Below are 19,072 nucleotides of genomic sequence, written 5' to 3' on the forward strand. Positions count from 1 at the left end.
CTTTGCTCCAGCTGGTCACTTTGTTGTTTGCTGTGTGAGCGGGTTGGTTGCTAGCCAGCAGAGCCGGTCGCTTGAGTGATTTTCTTGTGACATCTCTTAAATCTTTGACTTGGAGGTTTGCTTATAAGCAGTTACTGTTTTTAGCACTGGGCCAGTTTTGCCCTTGGAGTTCTTGTTCTTAGTAGAGCCCAAGAGAAGTGGCTTAAGGTTACTGTGTGATGCCTCGGAATGTTTCATCTGTTAGGGAGTGTGTGACTGGTTGTGGACATTTTTGTTCACACATTGTAAACTTTTGGGAGAGTAGGAAGAAATTTTGGGGAGAGCTTTTTGTAGCAAAACATGTCTTATGAGCTGCTCCATCTGTGTGCATGAGGACAGTAGCTGTAACATGGAAACTCGTGGAATCCAGAGAACGGCTCTTAACTCATGTGCAAGCCTAACTGTCAGAAATAATCTGACAGAGTGGTAATGTTGGCCGGCTAGACTCAGGGCAGCCCAAGTGAGAACTATAACACGGGTGCTTTTAAGGAGGTCTTGCCGTCGTGTAGGTATGGTATGACGGGACTGAACGACTGGGGCTCTGCAGATCGTTTGGGTAGCTGGGCCTTCAGAAGTGTTAGTGACCTTTGGGAGAGCTCTCACCACTCCCAGTGTGCTGAGGGCTTCGACTCAGTGAGACAGGCCAGAGAAGTGGTGCTGGCTGCAGCAGCCCCATTTTTGGGTCTGTGATGGCAGTTGCCAGCAGAGGCTGGAAGTGTTCTCTGAAATAGCTCTGAGGTTGGGGGGCCTGTCTGTTAACTCTGAGGATGGAAACAGAGCTTTGGAAGTGGCTTTGGCCTCAGACTTTTTGGAGACTGTGGTGTCGTATGTCTTCAGTTGGTGCCTGAAGTGATTATTGGTGTGTACTGATTCAAGGACCTTCTGGAAGAGTGGGGTTGGGGGTGCTTTAGAGATGATCTTAAATCACTGTGAGTGAGGAACCCTCTTTAGGCTTCTTTAGGGTGAAGTAACTACTGGTGATGTTTAGGAAGCTTCAGATATTGGCGGCTGCCAGTGACCAAGGTATTCTAGTGAAGGTTCAGACCCCAAGAGGTTCCTGGCAGTGACCATTGGGCTACCCGCAGTTATGATGGTGTGGGGATAGGCAGGACCAGAAGATGTCAGGACAGCAAGAGTAGTTGAAGCCTCCGAAGCAGCCAGTCAGAGAAAAGATCCCAGATTCCAGAATAGGTGGGGATGGCCTCGCAGTCATACCTTGTGGGTGTTTTCCTGGCTACCAAGATCTGGGATACAGGGCTTTGCATGGTGCCGCTGGTAGGGGGCCATGTGTCCTCATTTCCTAGCTTATGTCTTGTCTGATCCTAATTACCATTGGTGTTAGTCCCTCCATCTTGTCTGACTCTTTGCAACCCCATGGACTGTAGCCCGCCAGGCTCCTCTGTCCATGGAATTCTCCAGGCAGGAATACTGGTGTGAGTTTCCATCCCCTTCTCCAGGGGATCTTCCTGACCCAGAGATTGAACCCAGGTCTCCTGCATTGCAGGTGGATTCTTTACCGTCTGAGCCACCAGGGAAGCCAGTTATCATCAGAGCCCTCTTTTACTCTTGTCCCCCAGCTACTGGTGACTTGCTAAACACGTCTTCTTCCAGATGTGGCAGGTCTTTATACACATTCGTAAGGGTTGTCATGTTTTGGCTATTTTTTGAAACAAAAGCATTTAAATGTGTTTGGCACTGGAACTGGAAGTATCTTTTTGAAAGTGGACGACAAGGGATCCACATAGTGAGTAACCTACATTCTGACCTTTTTAGTGGGGAGGTATTTGAGGTGAATATTGCTGATTAAATATTTTAATTTATTCATTTCCCTTTGGGTATATTTTTCATGTACTTGGAAGTTATAAGGACTTTTACAGGTTTTTTGGGGGGAGGGGGTAGTTTTATGTGTTCCTGTGAAAGTAGTTTAGTTTCTAGGTGACCTGGCTTCTAGATTCTTCTGATCTATCATGAAATGACACCATTAAGTTGATGCTGGGGTAACTTGTTGAATTATAGTTCTGAGGCACAGCTGAAAGCTTGGATGTCTTAGCGGAGTTCTATAACATTTTTCAGTGTATTCTCTTCCCTTTTGTGGGAGTTAAGGGGCGGCATCTACTTAGCCTTAGCTATAAAGGAAGCTGTTACCCCACTAGAACTACCTAGACCTGGTACATGAGCTTCTGGCGCACCTGAGGAATTCTGTGTTGGCTGATGTTGTCCAAGATTCCATTGGTTTGTAAAGTCTTCCTGCCCTTCTAGCTTGCACCTCATAAATTTGTGCAAGCTTCCGGGGCCACCTGTCATAAAGGCTGGGTGGACTCGTTGGTTGGCGAACAAACAGGATGAAGCTGAAGCCACTGTGGCTTAAGCCTTTAAGTATCACAGTAAACAGCCTTGAGTAATAAACTGGAATGTCGTCCGGCAGCCTGTGAGCACCATGTTATGGGGACGTGTTCCCACCCTGCTGAGAGGAGGGCAGTAAGGAAGCTGGTGACTCGTATATGAGCAGGCTGGTGGTTGAGTGAGGAACTTGAGTAAATTTTTGACATGCTTAAAAAATTTATTTTTTCCTTTAATGTTTCAGTGCTTCCTTTAAACTTTTTGGTCATCACTTCCCTGAAAACGTATGCAGAAAAGTTTATGATGTTAGGCAGGACACTCTGGCTTTTAATTATTGCCAGCATAAAAAATTATTGAAGATTTCTGCTTTAATGTGTTGACAGTTTTCAGATGCCTGTAGTATAATCACAGTTTAAAATAAATATCAACTGCTGGGTTCTGTAGCCAAAAAAATGTTTTTTGTTTGTTTGTTTTTTTTTTTAGTAAAAACAAATATGTTTTTTATTTCCTTCTCTATTTTTAAGAAAATCTAGAATTCTTTCCTATTTAGGAAATTTTATTTAGTGTTTTACTTAGTCTTTTGACTTTTTTTAAAGTTTAATTCCTAAGTAAGAAAAGTCAGTACAAATAATTACTGCTTTAGACTTCTGTGTGTGGGTGGATGAAATAATGCTAAGATTTAAGTATCTAACATTTGCTGTGGGACAATTGAAAGTGAAAAACATAGTACATGTATTTTAGAAAATTGTGGCGTAGTTTATTCGTTTAAGGGTGCTTTTTGTACATGTCAAAGAACTGGAAAGATTCTGAGACAACATAAAGTAAGTTTGCTTAGGACAGACTCTGCTTACTAATAAAAAGTAAAGAGATGATCATTGAGTTCTTGATTAACGTTGTAGAGTTGATATTTTATTTATTCATTCATTTATTTTGGCTGCTCTGGGTCTTCATTGCTGTGAGTGGCTTTCTCTAGTCGCAGCAAGTGGGGGCTGCTCTTCGTTGTGGTGTGAGGACATCTCACTGTGGTGGGTTCTCTGGTTTCAGAGCATGGCCTCTCGGCACACGGGCTTCACTAGGTGCAGCCTGCAAGCTCAGTAGTTGTGGCACGTGGGCTTAGTTGCTCTGAGGCATATGGAATCTTCCCAGACCAGGGATTGAACCTGTGTCCCCTGCATTGGCAGGCAGATTCCTATCCACTGTGCCACCAGGAAAGTTCCATTTAGTTTTTAATTTTTAAAAAATTTTTTATTTGTTTGGCCACCCCACAAGGCATATGGGATCTTAGTTCCCTGACCAGGGATTGAACCTTTGCCCCGCTGCATTGGAAGGCAGGGTCTTAACCACTGGACCGCTGGGGAATTCCCTGGAGTGGATGTTTTTACATTTGACTTGTGAGAGTGGGTAAGATTTAGTGCAGCAGAGCAGTGAGTTGTGGTCTTCTGTGGGGTCAGGCAAGGAACTGAACAGTTGAGAAAATGCTTGACTCCTGTTAAAGACTCTCAGGGACTGACTTGACGGGAGTGGCTGCCCCTGTCAGGCAAGCTCAGGCTGGGGAAAAGGCAGTGATGGAAGGCGTAAAGATTTGATCCAAGGAGATTAGGGGAAAAAGGGAGGGAATGATGAAAACATTTGAGGATTTGCCTACTTCCTTAAATAGGATGAAATTAGACTAAGGAGAAAGGAGAAAATATAGCTGTCACTTACGGAGTATTGACCATGTTTCACATGTTGAGCTGAGAACGTTACATTCATTTAGAGGGCTTCCCAGATGACGCTAGTGTTAAGAGAATCCACCTGCCAATGCAGAAGACAGAAGAAACTCCAGTTCCATCCCTGGATCGGGAAGACCCCTGGAGGAAGGCATGGCAACCCACTCCAGTATTCTTGCCTGGGAAGTCTCATGGACAGGGGAGCCTGATGGGCTGTTGGCCACAGGGTCGCCAGGAGTCGGACATGGCTGAAGCGGCTTAGCAGCACATACACACATAGCCCGCGATGTGTGTTAGTCGCTCAGCCGTGTCGGGCTCTTTCCAACCGCGTGGACTAGTCTGCCAGGCTCCTCTGTCCATGGAATTCTCCAGGCAAGAATACTGGAGTGGGTTGCCATTTCCTTCTCCAATAGCCCATGATACAAGCCCATGATATTCCCTTTTCACATGTGAGGAAACTAAGATTCAGAAATATTAAGTAACATACCTTAAGGTATGCAAGTGGTAGATCAAGGTTTGGGAAAAGGTTTCACTCAAGAGTTTGTTCTTAAACATTGTGCTGTACTAGGAAATCAGGCCACTGCAGGGCTGGTAATGTTTTAAGGGGGCAAATAATGGTTTAAAAAAACCCCTTTTTGTAAACCACTTTTCCTAAACTGATCTTCTGCCACTAGATGGAGCATATGGTGAGGCAAAATGATGACTGTTAAAAAAAAATGGTGTAAGGCTATAAAAAATGAAATAGAGAACATTGTAAAATAGTTCTGAGTGAGCCTTTTATATAGGTCTTACTGGGGTGTAAGAGGAGAAAAAAGTAATGGCAGGAGAAAATTTTTTGCATTTAGCCTTAAACAATAGTTAGAATGGGTGAGGTCAGCTAACTCTGAAGTACTATTATTATATAATGGATAAATCCTTATGTAGTAGAGAGATGTTACTGATCATCAAGGAGGGAAATGAAAAAGGCTAGAAAACTTACTCTGAGCAAGGCGAAAAAGAACTGAGTTCTGAAATATAGGCAGATAATTTGATACATGTATTGGGTAGAATTTTCAGAATTACTGAAAAGAAATGGCTAACAAAGCTGTAAAAAGATCACAGTGATTGGAAGCTAGGAACGAATTCCCTAAAAATAAAACATCAGACTAACCATACCCCCTAAAAAAGTTACTAGTAAGACATTTGGTAAAAATCTCATATTTTCTCCCATTCTGAGGGTTGTCCCTTTGTTTTTGGTTTCCTTTGCTCTGCAAAAGCTTTTGAGTTTAATTAAGTCCCATTTTCATTACTTTAGGCAGTAGATTGAAAAACATCTTTCTGTGATTTATGTCGAGTGTTTAATGTTTTCCTCTTTACTGTAAGTTTTATAGTATCTGGCCTTGTTGCATTCAGGTCTTTAGTCCATTTTGAGTTTATTTTTGTGTATGATGTTAGAGAGTGTTCTAATTTCATTCTTTTACTTGTCACTGTCCAGTGTTTGCATAGTATCTTTTTTTTTGTTGTGTGTGAAGTAGTAGATAACTTTTCCCAGGCTGCATGGAGCCAGAGCCCAGGTCGTCGTCTTCTCAGTTAAATGTTCTCTGCAGTAACCCTTTCACTTCTGCTAAGTAAACCAGATTAACTAGGTGCTTGGATGGGAAATTGATTCCTGGTAGGTGCAACAAGAGCACATTGTTAGGGTCACATGCCCGTTTCTCTACCAAAGTCAATGGAGAAGTTTTTAAAAAATGAGCAGTATTAAAGAATTGGCAGGGACTTCCCTGGTGGTCTAGTGGGTAAGACTCCTTACTCCTAATGCAGGGGGCCCAGGTTCCATCCCTGGTCAGGGAACTGGATCCCACATGCCACAACTTAATAGTTCTCATGCTGCAACTAAGACCTGATGTAGCCATATAAATAAATATTAAACGAAAAAAGAATTGACACTTAGGCGTTAAATCAAATACTGTGTTTTATCATGTACTTCTTTTGTCAGTACTTAATCAATAATTATAATTTCATAAAATGTATTTCAGAAAGGGATTGATTTTGGATGGTGAGCAGTGAAAGCCAGTCCTTAAGTCTAATCAGTTCATAAGCATGTTTAAGCAAACAGGTAGGGTGGTTTGTTTAGATTTCATAGTCTTGTAAGTAAGGATCGTCTAAGTTATTTACTTCTCCTCTGCCTAGCCTCCAGACTTTAAAACCTTTAATCCGTTAAAAATGTGAAGGATACTAAAAGTACATGAGATGGTATACAGATTTGTGTGTCCTGGATTTCTCTTTTTAAGCTGTAATATCTTCTCTAGACAGACACACCCTTGAATATGTGCTTTTTATCTTTTGAGAATGTGCCTTCACATTTAAGAACATCCATCCATGCTTTTTCTTTTGTTTTCCTTTATAAAAGGAAAAATGGAGTAAAACAGAAGTGCTAATAGACAGGTGTTTATCTTCACTATCTACTTCGTGGCTGGTTTGCTATGCTGCTGATTTCCTGGGCAGCCATGCAGATGAGTTTGGTCACCTAGCAACAGGGCCTGGACCTGATCCTTGCTCTGATGCAATAGTAAGAACGTGCACTTACAACAAAAGGAGTTCTCATACTATATTGCATTTCCTCGACCTCTTTTTACAATTTAAGCTTTAATTTTTCCTACATGTGAGCAGAAAATAAGCTATGAAAAAAATTTACTCATCCACTTTAGTGGTTTAAACTGTAAGATCTAAATGATAGAAGGGAGCTCAGAAGTTTTCATCTAATGCTTTGCTTAGTCATGCTTAGTTGTGTTTTCCACGACTAGCAAGTAAGTTCTAGAACTTGAATGTCGTACAGATGTCTTGAGTGTAAGGGTTTTTGATTTTTCTTACCACCAGTATAGTAGTGAAATAAAATTATATGAAGAGCATCCTTGTAAAAGAAAGTGTTTACATTTGTTTCAATGTTAGACTGTTTTAAATTTTTCTAGATGATCAAAATTTACTTTTGGTTTAAGTATATGAAGGAAAGATTTGGAGGAATTGTTTTGTTTTGAGTTTTCATATGGTCTGTCCTTTGGAGTTGACCATGTGTCTTCTTTCTTTCCTGCTGAATAATAGACACCTAATTTGTTGGAGGTTGATGCGATTGGGGAATAATCAGTAAATGAATCATTAGAAATCTGAAGGTTGTATTTGGATTGAATGAGGTTGATAGATCAGTGAGAAATCTTAGTCTCAATGATTCTTGCCTATAGAGTGCATGCAGACATTCAGAGAGTTATAGACAGATTCTTGAGTTGGTAATAAATTCTGTCATCCTCTGATACCATTCCTTTATTCATTTGATTAGCCTTTTATCTGGGGGAATACAATATGGGAGAAATCTGTGACATTGTTACTGAACCCAGCTCTGACTGTGTCCCAATAAAGAGGTTGATGAGAAGGAAAGTTTGGTTTATTTTAGATGCTGGCAGTGGGAGGTGGGGAATGCTTGTCCAAAGGCTGACTCCCCACCCCCAATCAGGGGCAAGAGCTTTTATAGACAGAGGTAGGGGCTCCATGCAGAAACAGCACAATCAGCTCTGACAGTCATCTTGGTCATCGGTGGTCTAATCAGCGTCATCTTCACTGTTTTAGGAAAAGTCAGTCTTCCATTCCAGGATTGGTTGGTTCCCGTCTCCTTGAGGCCAGTTCTTGGAATTGTGCAGCTGTGTCGTGGTTAGTCTGGTCATCATGTAGTTAACCTCTCTACCTGCTGGTGGTGTCAGTATCTACAAGGACAGCTCACAGGATGTGGCTCAGAATATTATCTATAGCCTTTGAGAAGAAACTAGCAGTCCCTGACTGTGCTTAATGACTAAACTGTTATCATTCGGTCTCCTTTGACTGTTTTCCTTCATTTCTGCATTTTCTCGCTTCTCTGATGAAACTTAATTCTTTGGCTAAAGTTTTTCCATGGGCAAAAGGCAGGCTGAGGACATGGGGGGCGAAGCCCTTGGGTCCTGCTCCGTTTCACCATCAGTCACCCTAGTAAGGCCTGTATCCCACCCAGTCCAGAGGAGGAACAAGGTAGCAGCATCTTTTCTTCTGGTGTTCTGATTGTCATAGACAGCATAAAGATGTAATAATTAGCTTCAAGGTATTGATAAACTGCTATAAAGTCATCTCTCAACAGGCAGAATCTGGTAAGCAGATTGGATGAGGAAAGTAGAGAGTCACAACCAAGCAATCCTGATTTTTTTCAGGGCTAGATATGGTCTCTTCAGTATGGGCATGGACGCTGTTGCCTTAGCATCTAGGTACCCTGTATTATTTCATTCTTTAGATTAAGTACTAGGCCAAGAAAGAGGTCTATAAAAAGAAAAGGAATAAAGATTTTAAGATTCTGAGAATAATTTTCCTTTTTTGTTTTTGTGTTGAGTAATTCCAAATGTTAAATGTGTATATTTAGTTTTAGGCTACTGACTTGACATCTGAGAATAGAGAGATCTTTAAAGAAAAGTGGGCTGAGTTTTGAAGAGGAGAGCTGTGCTGTGTTGTGATGATTGTAAATAGCATGTGGTTTGGAGTTCTGTTGCAGGATTACTTACCACCTGTTCTTATGTGCGCTGTAAAATAACCCTGTGTTGCTTGTACCATGCTTAAGCAGTGATTAAGGATTGAATTAATAATTTCAGTTTAATCTAAACATTAATTAAATTTATGTGCTTAAAAAACAATTCAAGAGGCTTATCAGGTTAACATAGGTTAACACCTGTGAAAGATAAGGGAGTGGAAGTGAAATTGGGCACAGAAAGCTTTCAGAGGTAGATTGGCCAGTTTCTTTACTCTTGATGTTTCGAGTTGCCTTCTACTGGGGTGATTTCCCCTTTGTCAGAAGAACTTTAGCAGTTCTTTTAGAGCAGGTCTTCTTTCAACAAATTCAGCTTCCCTTCATCTGAGAATGTCTTTATTTCATCTTCATTCCTGAAGGGTATTTTCACTTGATATAAAATTCTGGGATGTCAGTTCTTTTCTTTTAGTACTTGAAAAATGTGTCACTTCTTTCTGGTCTCTGCATGGCTTCTGTTGAGAAATCTGTAGTCCTTTTTTCTTTTTTAAAAATATGAAAGTATGATAACACATTTACAGGAGACTTGGAAAATACAGAACAAAGTTGCATATGGTTCCTCTATATATTACAATTATTTTTAAAGTATGTAAATTAAGATTTTTAGTTGAGAAATCTGTAGTTATTTGAATTATAGTTTCCCTATAAGCAATGTATCACTTTTTCCTAGTTACTTTCAAAATTTTTCTTAGTCTTTAATTTTTAGCAGTTTGATCCTGAGATGTCTGAGTTTGGATTTCTTTGAACTTATCCTTTTAGGAGTTTGCTGAGCTTCTTGAATCTGTAGATTTCTGTCTTTTGACAAAGTTGGGAAATGTTAAACAAATTTTTTTTTATCCTACACTACACTCTTCTCCCTCTAGCAATCCATTGACTTAATGTAAGATCTTTTGTTATTTTCCTACAGGTCCCTGAGATCCTATTCTTTTTTTTTTTTCAATTTTTATTTGGTGGATCAGATTAGATCATTTCTGTGGATCTCCACTGACGTTTGTGCTGTTCACCTCTATTCTGCTGTTAATTACATCCTGTGAGGTTTTTTTTTTTTTTTTTTAAATTATTTATTTGGCTGTGCTGTGTTTTAGTTGCAGCATGGGAGACCTCAGCTCTCTAGCCAGGGATTGTACCCAGGCCCCTTGCACTGGGAGCAAGGAGTCGTAGCCACTGGACCACCAGGGAAGTCCCCATCCACTGAGTTTTTTTTTAAGTTTTGTTTTAGTGGTCACTACCTTGTTGGGCTCAGACTACAAGTTCTGACCAGTCTTCTTTGAGTTGTAGTTTCAATGTCAGCTTATTTCCAAAGCCATTACAGAGTTGTTCAGATATGTCTTGTTAGTGTGCAAACCAGTGGCCACTTTAGGACCTGGAAGCTAGGTCTGACCCCTAGTTCCTCTTTGAAAGTCTGTGCTGTGCCGCCGAGGGTCAGACCCATGCCTGTGCCACTTGAGGGCACGCCCAGGGGTTCATAACCAATCTGAGTTTCTTCCCCTCTCTCAGATCTCCCTGCTACTTTAGAGTTCTCTGGAGCTTCCTGTTTAGTCATCCAGCCAGAGAACTGATCCACTCAGTCGTGTTCGACTCTTTGTGACCCCATGGACTGCAGCACGCCAGGCTTCCCTGTCCATCACCAGCTCCCGGATCTTAACTCAAACTCACATCCATTGAGTCGGTGATGCCATCCAACCATCTCATCCTCTGTCGTCCCCTTCTCCTGCCTTCAATCTTTCCCAAAAGCATCAGGGTCTTTTCCAATGAGTCAGTTCTTTGCATCAGGTGATGTACCCTCATCCCCTGTATTTTATCATAATTCTGCCTGTATCTGGGGCTACAAGGTAGAGGGACAGAGAGAAAAGATGCGAGAGGAGTTTTGGCCCCTCCTTCTTGGGACCATCGCTCCTCTGATTGGAGAGAAAAGATCCCTTCCCTCAGAGTTTTAACTTGCCTGCTGTGGTGGATTTCCCAGGTGGTGCTAGTGGTAAAGAATCCACCTGCAAGTGCAGAAGACATGAGAGAGGTGTGTTCGATCCCTGGATTGGGAAGATCCACTGGAGGAGGGCATGGCAGCTCCAGTATCCTTGCCTGGAGAATCCCCATGGACAGAAAAGCCTGGTGGGCTACTGTCCATGGGATTGCAAAGAGTCGGACACGACTGACTTAACACGTGCAGAGTTCTGAAGATCTGCCGAGTCTTGTTTCCGGCTTATTCAGTCAAACATAATCTTGGTACTGCTGTGAAAATTACGACACCATTTCTTTCTTTTTTTAATGACACCATTTCTGTTGGGAGAAAAAAAAAAAAAAGCTTACAAATGCTTCTTATTCACAACAGAAGCTTAACTGCAGACTGCCTTGTGCTAGGGGTGCAAGAAAATGGAGGGGAAAAAGCATGTGATTTCTTTCCACCCCCTTCTACATGATAGGAAAACCCACTCCTGTTCCTCATGCCAGCCCTGGAGGGCTTCTCCTGGAGGTGCCTGCCCTGTTGTGGGTTTTGGTTGTACTACCTCCAGACTGAGAGATAGATGTTGGAGGGAGGAAAGTAGTAAGCTCACCTTCGGTTCTTTGCCTTCCTCCCCAATCCACTTACTGCTGTTCAGAGTTGCCTCGAGTAGCCACTCTGTTCATTCCTGATCTGGAACTGCATTCAGAGAGACAGGGTGGCGTGTACTTGCTTGATCTTACCCAGAACCAGAACCTTCAACACTCTCTCTCTTTGTAATAGATTTTGACGAAATCCTTTAGCTTGCTATAAAAGGAATGTTTGCTCTTTGTGTAAGAGTGGTTATCTCCTGTGATAATCTCTGCTAGTACTTTATATATTCTTTTCACATTTGTTCTGTGAGCATTTGTAAGCTTTTTTTTAAAACAGAAATGGTGTCATTAAAAAAATAGAAACTGTGTCATAATTTTTGTGGAAGTTGCTTTTTTTTTTTCTCTTAAGGATAAGAACATTTTTCCATGTTAGTAGATACAGAGCAATGAACCTTTACTTCTTAATTGTGGGTAGTAATACTAACAGAGTAGTGACTGCCATTTCATTGCACCAATAAGGGAGCATAATAATTTCCGAGAGCTGCTCTGACAAAGTTCCACGGACTGGGTGGCTTACACAGACATTCTTTTCCCCACTGTTTTGGCAACTATAAGTTCCTGATCAAGGTGTGGCAGGCAGGGTTGGTTTCTTCTGGGGCCTTTCTCCCTGATTTGTAGATAGCCATCTTTTCTTCATGTCATCACATGGTGTCTTTATCTGCTTGGGCTGCCAGGACAAAATTCCAAAATTCCATTTAAACAACAAAAGTTTATTTTCTGGTTGTAGAGACTGGGAAATCCAAGATCAAGGTGCTGGGCAATTCACTGCCTGTTGAGGGCAGGCAGCCTTCTTCCTGGCTGGCAGATGAGCACCTTCTCCCTGGGTCCTCATGTGGTGGAGAGGGAACAAGCGAGCCCTGGTGTTTGTTCCTTGCCTCATAAGAACACTGGCCCTACTGGATGAGGGCCCCACCCTTATGACTTCATTTAACCTTTATTACCTTCTCCCAGACTCTGTCTCCAGACAGTCACACTGGTTTCTAGGGCTTTGATGTAGGAATTTGGGAGGGACACACACATCCGGTCTATAACAGGTGGTCTTCCTTCTGCACCTGTCTCTGTCCTGCGTGCATGCATGCTCAGTCGCTTCAGTCATATTCGACTCTGCAACCCTGTGAACTGTAGCCCGCCTCTCCATGGGATTCTCCAGGCAAAGATACTGGAGCGAGTTTGACATTTTCTCCTCCAGGGGATCTTCCCAACCCAGGGATCAAACCTGTGCCTCTGAGTCTCCTGCATTGGCAGGCAGGTTCTTTACCCACTGACGCCACCTGAGACGTCATTCGTATTGGATTAGGGCTCAAAATGGTCTATTTTAACTTTATAAGGTGCTGGGAGTTAGGACTTGAACACCAGAATTGTGAGAGGATACAGTTAAGTCCATAAAAGTATTTTCTCTACTTAAGCTGAGGCTCAAATATCTTGAGTGATTTGGCCAAGACTACACAGCTAGTTAGATGGAACGAGGATCCAGACCCTGGTGGATTGGCTCCAGAGCCTGCTCTCTGAGCCATCTGTCCAGTCTCTTTTTCCCCAACACCCACCTTGGCACTGCAGTTGTTGGGATGGGCCAAGGATTATTGAATAATCCTGTGTTGGATATAATGGCTCTTCTTTTTTTCCCTATTAGATGACTCTGCATTGAACATGCTTTTACAGTTATCACTGCACACCTGTGAAAATATTGCTGTCATATAATGCCTAGAAATCAATTTATTTACAGAATCATTATAAAGTTTATTTTTCCAAAATACCCTCAAAAATGAAAACATTTACCCTTGCAGCAATAATGAATGAGAGTGGGGGTTTCAGAAAAGAACAGTGGAAAAGACTGCTTCCTGTCATAGGCTGCAGACAAATTGGAATTGGGGACTTACTGGAGGTGTCACAGAGTTTAAACAAAGATGGTGGTTTCTGTTAAGATAGGCGGGGTGAAAACGTATCAAGTGATGCATCCTGGTCAGTTCATGACTCGCTTTCTTGCCTTTCAGAATTTTGACTCCGACATCAGCAGTGTGGGGATAGACGGCTGCTGGCAGGCAGACAGCCAGAGGCTTCTCAATGAGGTGATGGTGGAGCACTTCTTCAGACAAGGAATGCTAGACGTTGCTGAGGAGCTCTGCCAGGTGAGGATGAAATGAAAGCAAGGGAGATCCTTGCAGTTTTTAAGTCTTCTAGCTGTAGGTAGGTTGTTCCATTTTAATCACCAGTGCTGACCTCAGTTTACCAGGAAGTGTCTCTCCTTTTTTTTTTTAAACTTGGTTCAAAATTATAGTCCTAGAACTTCCTATTCAAATTATTTCCTTATTCTTGCCCCAGAATGTTGGTCCCAGGTCATCAGTCAAGGGTCAGAAGTGGTGCTACTTTTCCAAATATCTCCTCTTTTTTGGGGGGGAGGGAGCCAGTGCATTTTACTTAATTTTTTAAATCAGTTTTTTTTTTTAATTGTACAGTTGATTTACAGTGTTGTGTTAGCTTCTGCTGTACAGCAAAGTAATCAGCTTCATATATATCTCCACTGTTTTCTAGACCCCATTTCCATATAGGTCATTACAGAGCACCAAATAGAGTTCCTTGTGGTATGCAGTTACTTGTTACCTCTTACATATAGTACTGCGTATGCTCAGTCATTTTAGTCACGTCTGACTCTTTCCGACCCTGTGGACTGTAGCCCACCAGGCTCCTCTGTCCATGGGGATTCTCCAAGCATACCGGAGTGGGTTACCATTTCTTCCTCCAGAGGATCTTCCCGACCCAGGGGACTGAATCCTTTTCTCTTACGTCTCCTGCATTGGTCAGGTTTTCCACCACTAGTGCCACTTTGACAGGAAGGTTAGTATAGCAGAGAAGAGGACAGAGAGGATTATATTTGCTCTAATCTGGCCCAGCTTAAAGCACTTTATCAAATGAATTTCAAGCTAAAATTTAGTTTAAATGAGCAGCTTTTGTCTTTTATTCCTATTAGACATGAACTTAGAACAGTTTACCAATACCACATAGTCATAATATCAGCAATATGTATTAAGTATTTACTGCCAGCCAAGCCCTTACTGCAACCCTGTGAAGAAGAAATTGTTTCCCCCGTTCTACAGATGAGGAATCTGAGGTCTAGAGAAATAACCTGCCCAAGGCCGTACAGGTTCTTTGTGGAGGATCTTGGATTCAGTTCCAGTTCATGTGTCTTCAAACTCTCTTCTGTGGCTTACACTTTGTGCTGTTGTAATTTTCATTTAGAAGAATGAAGGACCATAAGGTTTAAATAATTTAAAGCTAGTCTGTAAACCAGACCTCTGATCCAAGACTTTGCTATTTTAAACAATTTAGATAAGTATTAACTCAAAAGTCTTTCTCTATACATTACAGGATTCTGTGTCCGTATAAATTTCCTAAAATAAATTGTGTCATTTAAGATTGTTTGTTTACAAGTATCAGAGACCCAAAATACCAGTGGCTTAAACAAAAATGAAGTTTATTTCTCTTACACAAGAATAGGAGATAGTAAGCCATCCGTGACATATATGGTAGCCACACACCATGAAACTCTTAGGGATCTCAGCTCCTTTTAGCTCTGCTGTTTCTAAGGTGACCCCTGTCCTCATGGTCCAGGGTAGCCAGAACCCCAGCTTGACCTCTTTGTATTCCAGGAAGGGACAAAGACATATGTTTGTGTTTCATTGGCCAGAACTTACATTTTGCAAAGCCCAGCTTTATTCCATATGCTTACGTGCCCAGCTAAAATATGGGGTTTACTACTATCATAGGAGGAGGAAGAGGGATACTGGGGCTTAGTCCTCAGTTTCTGCCAGAGAATTATATGTTAAAAAGAAACTATCTTTAATGATTTACCTCACATTTTATAATGTAGAATATGCTTTTACCTTATCTCTTTACTCTGACTTTTGCTAACAAAAGTTCTTTTGATTTTTTTCAGGAATCTGGTCTTTCTGTAGACCCAAGCCAGAAGGAACCATTTGTGGAGTTAAATCGAATATTAGAAGCGTTAAAAGTCCGAGTTCTGAGACCTGCTCTGGAGTGAGTTACTGAGTTTGTTTTCCTTTTAATACTTTGCGAGAACTCTGTAAGAAAACGGAATTAGCAAACACAGTGAAGGTTTTGAGATCTCTCTCTTAATCTCATGTGGGGTAGACTTCAGAGTCATCAAGGGAGAATTTTATTTCTTTTAGTCAATTGAATTTGGGGGGTATGCAATTTGAGAAAATGGTTAACACTCATTTCACTTATCAGTTGGTCTGAATTCCCATGAGAGAAGAGGGTTTCTTGTAGCCAGACTAGCTTTATAACTGAAGTACTGTTGTTCAGGGCATCTGCATTTGATATTTGAACTTGCATAATGTGTGGGGTTTGGTGTACATGAAGAGAACAAATGTTGCGGAGTTTTACTCTAATTACCATCATAAAGTAGTTCACTGTGAACTTGTCATTGATGTGAATTCTATGAAATTACTAGGTTAGCTCTCTTAAACAGGGTCAAGGGAAGTTTTTCATAAAGAGCCAGAGAAATATTTTAGGCTTTGCAAGCCATGTGTGGTCTCTGTTGCATGTTTTTCTTTATTTCATTTTATAACCTTTTAAAAACATTAAAACAACAACAACAACAAAACCCACTTTGGCCATGTGGTATATGAAATAGACAGCAAGTCCTGTTTGGCCTGTGGCCATGGTTTGCTGACCCCTGTCCTAGAATTTTTTAATGTGATGATAATCATGTTATTTGTTTTAAAAAGGAAGAAAGGAAAGTTACAAAGTAAAACAAAAAATCTGGGTGAAAGCAGTGATATTGTTGTGAGGGCACAGCCTTAGAATTGTAGTATTTTACAACTGGAAATATGTGAGTGCATTGTTATCAGGGGGGAGATGTAGTTGGGCAGATCCTTGATGAGTTTTATAAAATACACCTTTTTTCCTTCTACTAACCCATTTAAATCTGTTTCTCATCATTTCTCAGTTCTTAGGAAATTCGGAAAGTTCTAAAACCAGCCTAGATGAACAGGCAGAGATAGTAAAAGTCGCTCAGTTGTGTCCGACTCTTTGCGACCCCATGGACTATACAGTTCATGAAATTCTCCAGGCCAGAATACCGGAGTGGGTAGCCTTTCCCTTCTCCAGGGGATCTTCCCAACTCCCAGGGATGGAACCCAGGTCTCCTGATTGCAGGCAGATTCTTTACCAGCTGAGCCACAAGGAAAGCCCAAGAATACTGGAGTGGGTAGCGGATCCCTTCTCCAGCAGATCTTCCCGACCTAGGAATTGAACTGAGGTCTCCTGCATTGCAGGTGGATTCTTTATCAGCTTTCCCTGAGCTATCAGGGACGCCCTGACAGAGATAGAGTCCTATGTAAATTTATAAATTACAAATTTCTGTATAAATTATAAATATCAGGTAGCTCATTTATTTTAATTCTTTAAAGATATAAACGTCACCCAGCACCACTGTGTACTATGCATATCACTTTTCAGTTTATTTTTATAATTGATTTTTTAGCAGGTTTTATTGTGACACACCCTTATAAGATGAAATTTAATCAAATGCCTCAAACACCCTCTTAAATATGGCAGTCACTCTTGTCTCTACTTTCATATTCCACCTAAATGGTTAAAGTCTAACGGAGAGTGAGGGAGCCTAAATATAAAAATGTGATGGGTTTCTCAGTTGTTTTTTAGTGATTTAGAAATGATATGTAAGTTGTTAATTGAGATAATATTCATTCATCCATTAATTTCTCAGATTTTTCATCAGACTTTTATTGAGTGCTTATTACTGTGTATCAGAGACTATACTAAGTATTTGGACTGCCTTAGCCCTCAAACTACTCAAGGTTTTTACCTTTTAGACTGAAGAAAATTCATAAGACTCTTTTAACTGTGTACTTTTTCTGTAAGATCTCAAGTTTCTTACTGATAACTATATTATATATATCAGTTATTTCTGTAAATGTCTTTCGTTATTTGTAGCCTTAAGCAGTGCCTCTCAGGCAAAGGAAGGACTCATTCCATCTGCTTGGCAGTAACAGTGGAAATTTCTCTGCAGTCGTCTCTTAGTATCCATGGGACATTGGTTCCAGAAGCCTCTGTGGATACCGAAACTCACAGATGCTCAAGTCCTTTATGTAAAATGGCTTGTTACTTTGGCCCTTTGTATTTGAGGTTCTGCAGCAGTGGATGCTGAGGGCCAACTGTACAATAAAAATGTTCCTGTTACATTTTTCTGGGAATAGTGCCACGTTAAATATCTGCACATGGGATATAGTGATAATTACGGTTACCTCTCTTGGAGTGCTTATTATTAATATATGCCTCACGTTGTTCTAAGTGGTTTGTATGTATTAACTTATCAGTCCTCATAATAACCCTATGAAGTAAGTACTCAGTTTACAGAGGAGGAATTGAGCCTGGAAGATGCTCCATGGGAAAAAAAGGATGTGGAGTCAGAAGGTTAACTGAGGAAAGCTTCGTGTGATAGTCTCTAGTACTCTCCTCTAAAAGATTCAGTTTAGCATACTAGATGGGCCATCTGCAGTCCTGTGATAAACGCATTTAACTCTGTGAAATCCGTGTTTCCCTTGCATATTTAACCAAGGAATCCTTCTCTCCTTTCACCCGCAATAACACCTACTACATAAAACTCACAAAATTGGAGATCTGTGGAACTATAGGGGTTTCCTTAGTGGCTCAGATGGTAAAGAATCCACCTCCAAATGTGGGAGACCATAAATTTGGAAAGTGTTCATTTAACACAAATATCCATTACAGAAACTCAAAATTTTCCAATTCTTGCCAGTTATTGGTGGATGCAAAGCAGACATTTACTCAGCATCTTTTATGGGCAGGGTTTGGACTTCCCAGGTGGCTCAGTGGTAAAGGATCAGCCTGCCAATGCAGGAGACGCATGAGATGCAGGTTCGATCCATCGGCCAAGAAGATCCCCTGGAGGAGGAAATGGCAACCCACTCCGGTATTCTTGCCTGGAAAACCTCATGGACAGAGGAGCCTGGTGGGTTACAGTCCATAGGACTGCAAAGAGTCAGACACAACTGAGCCTCTAAGCACGTAGCACCCACGTGGGCAAGCACACAGGTACTCAACTTGAATCAAAAATTTAAAAATGTGTGACATGAGTTTCCAGGATTCTGGTTCAGAAACACTGGAGAGAATCTTTCATATTTCACGTGTGGCATCTTCTCTTTGTACCTGGAAGCATCATGGAAGCACCCAGGAGAGGACGAAGAAGGTGAGAGACTGCAACAGCTCCTTCAGGCAGCCTCGGCAGTTGAGGCAGAGGCCAGCCAGAAAGATTAATATGGCTGGAGTTGACTAGATGGGAGGACTAGATGAGGAGGAAGTCTGGTGAGCGTTGTTAGCTATTAATTGCAACCAAGAAAAGACAATGGAAAGAAGGTGGTAAAGAAGGATGATACGGCAGAGAGAAGCGACAGAAGAACAACCAATTATACATACAGTCAGGATCCCGCGTACTCTTTTGTTCCTGCCCCTGTATTTCTGAGTTTGTGTGTGGATTTTTCTCCTCACTCAGATCACCCTATTTTTTGAGTTCCTCTTGGCACCTCGCAGAGTGCTTATTTCATTGTAGGCATTCAATAAATGAGGGAATAATTTGAAGAAGAACTTTGAACAGACATGCCCTCCTCCTTCATGTGGCAGATAGAAGCAAAGTCAGAAATAACAAGAGTGGATGGGAGAATAACAGTGACTTAATATAACGAGATGGAGAAAACTAGAAAAATAGAAACTGTCCTCGTAGACATGTACCAGTTGTTGACATTTTGAAAGTGCTATCTTGAGG

The 19,072-nt window shown here is 41.3% G+C and overlaps 1 protein-coding gene and 1 non-coding gene across 2 annotated transcripts in view; both read left to right on the forward strand.

Moving 5' to 3' along the window:
- The window catches only part of RMND5A (required for meiotic nuclear division 5 homolog A), a 56,071-nt gene that overhangs the window by 20,466 nt on the left and 16,533 nt on the right, over positions 1-19,072 (forward strand). The window contains exons 3-4 of the mRNA XM_068981123.1: positions 13,242-13,376; positions 15,182-15,282. Of these exons, the coding sequence (XP_068837224.1) occupies positions 13,242-13,376; positions 15,182-15,282 (236 nt within the window). The remainder of the gene's footprint in view (positions 1-13,241; positions 13,377-15,181; positions 15,283-19,072) is intronic.
- TRNAR-CCU (transfer RNA arginine (anticodon CCU)) lies at positions 5,846-5,918 on the forward strand. The gene has a single exon. It is a non-coding gene; the product is annotated as a tRNA-Arg (tRNA).

This window comes from Capricornis sumatraensis, chromosome 1 (assembly GCF_032405125.1).
Source record: "Capricornis sumatraensis isolate serow.1 chromosome 1, serow.2, whole genome shotgun sequence".
NCBI classification, from domain to species: Eukaryota; Metazoa; Chordata; class Mammalia; order Artiodactyla; family Bovidae; genus Capricornis; species Capricornis sumatraensis.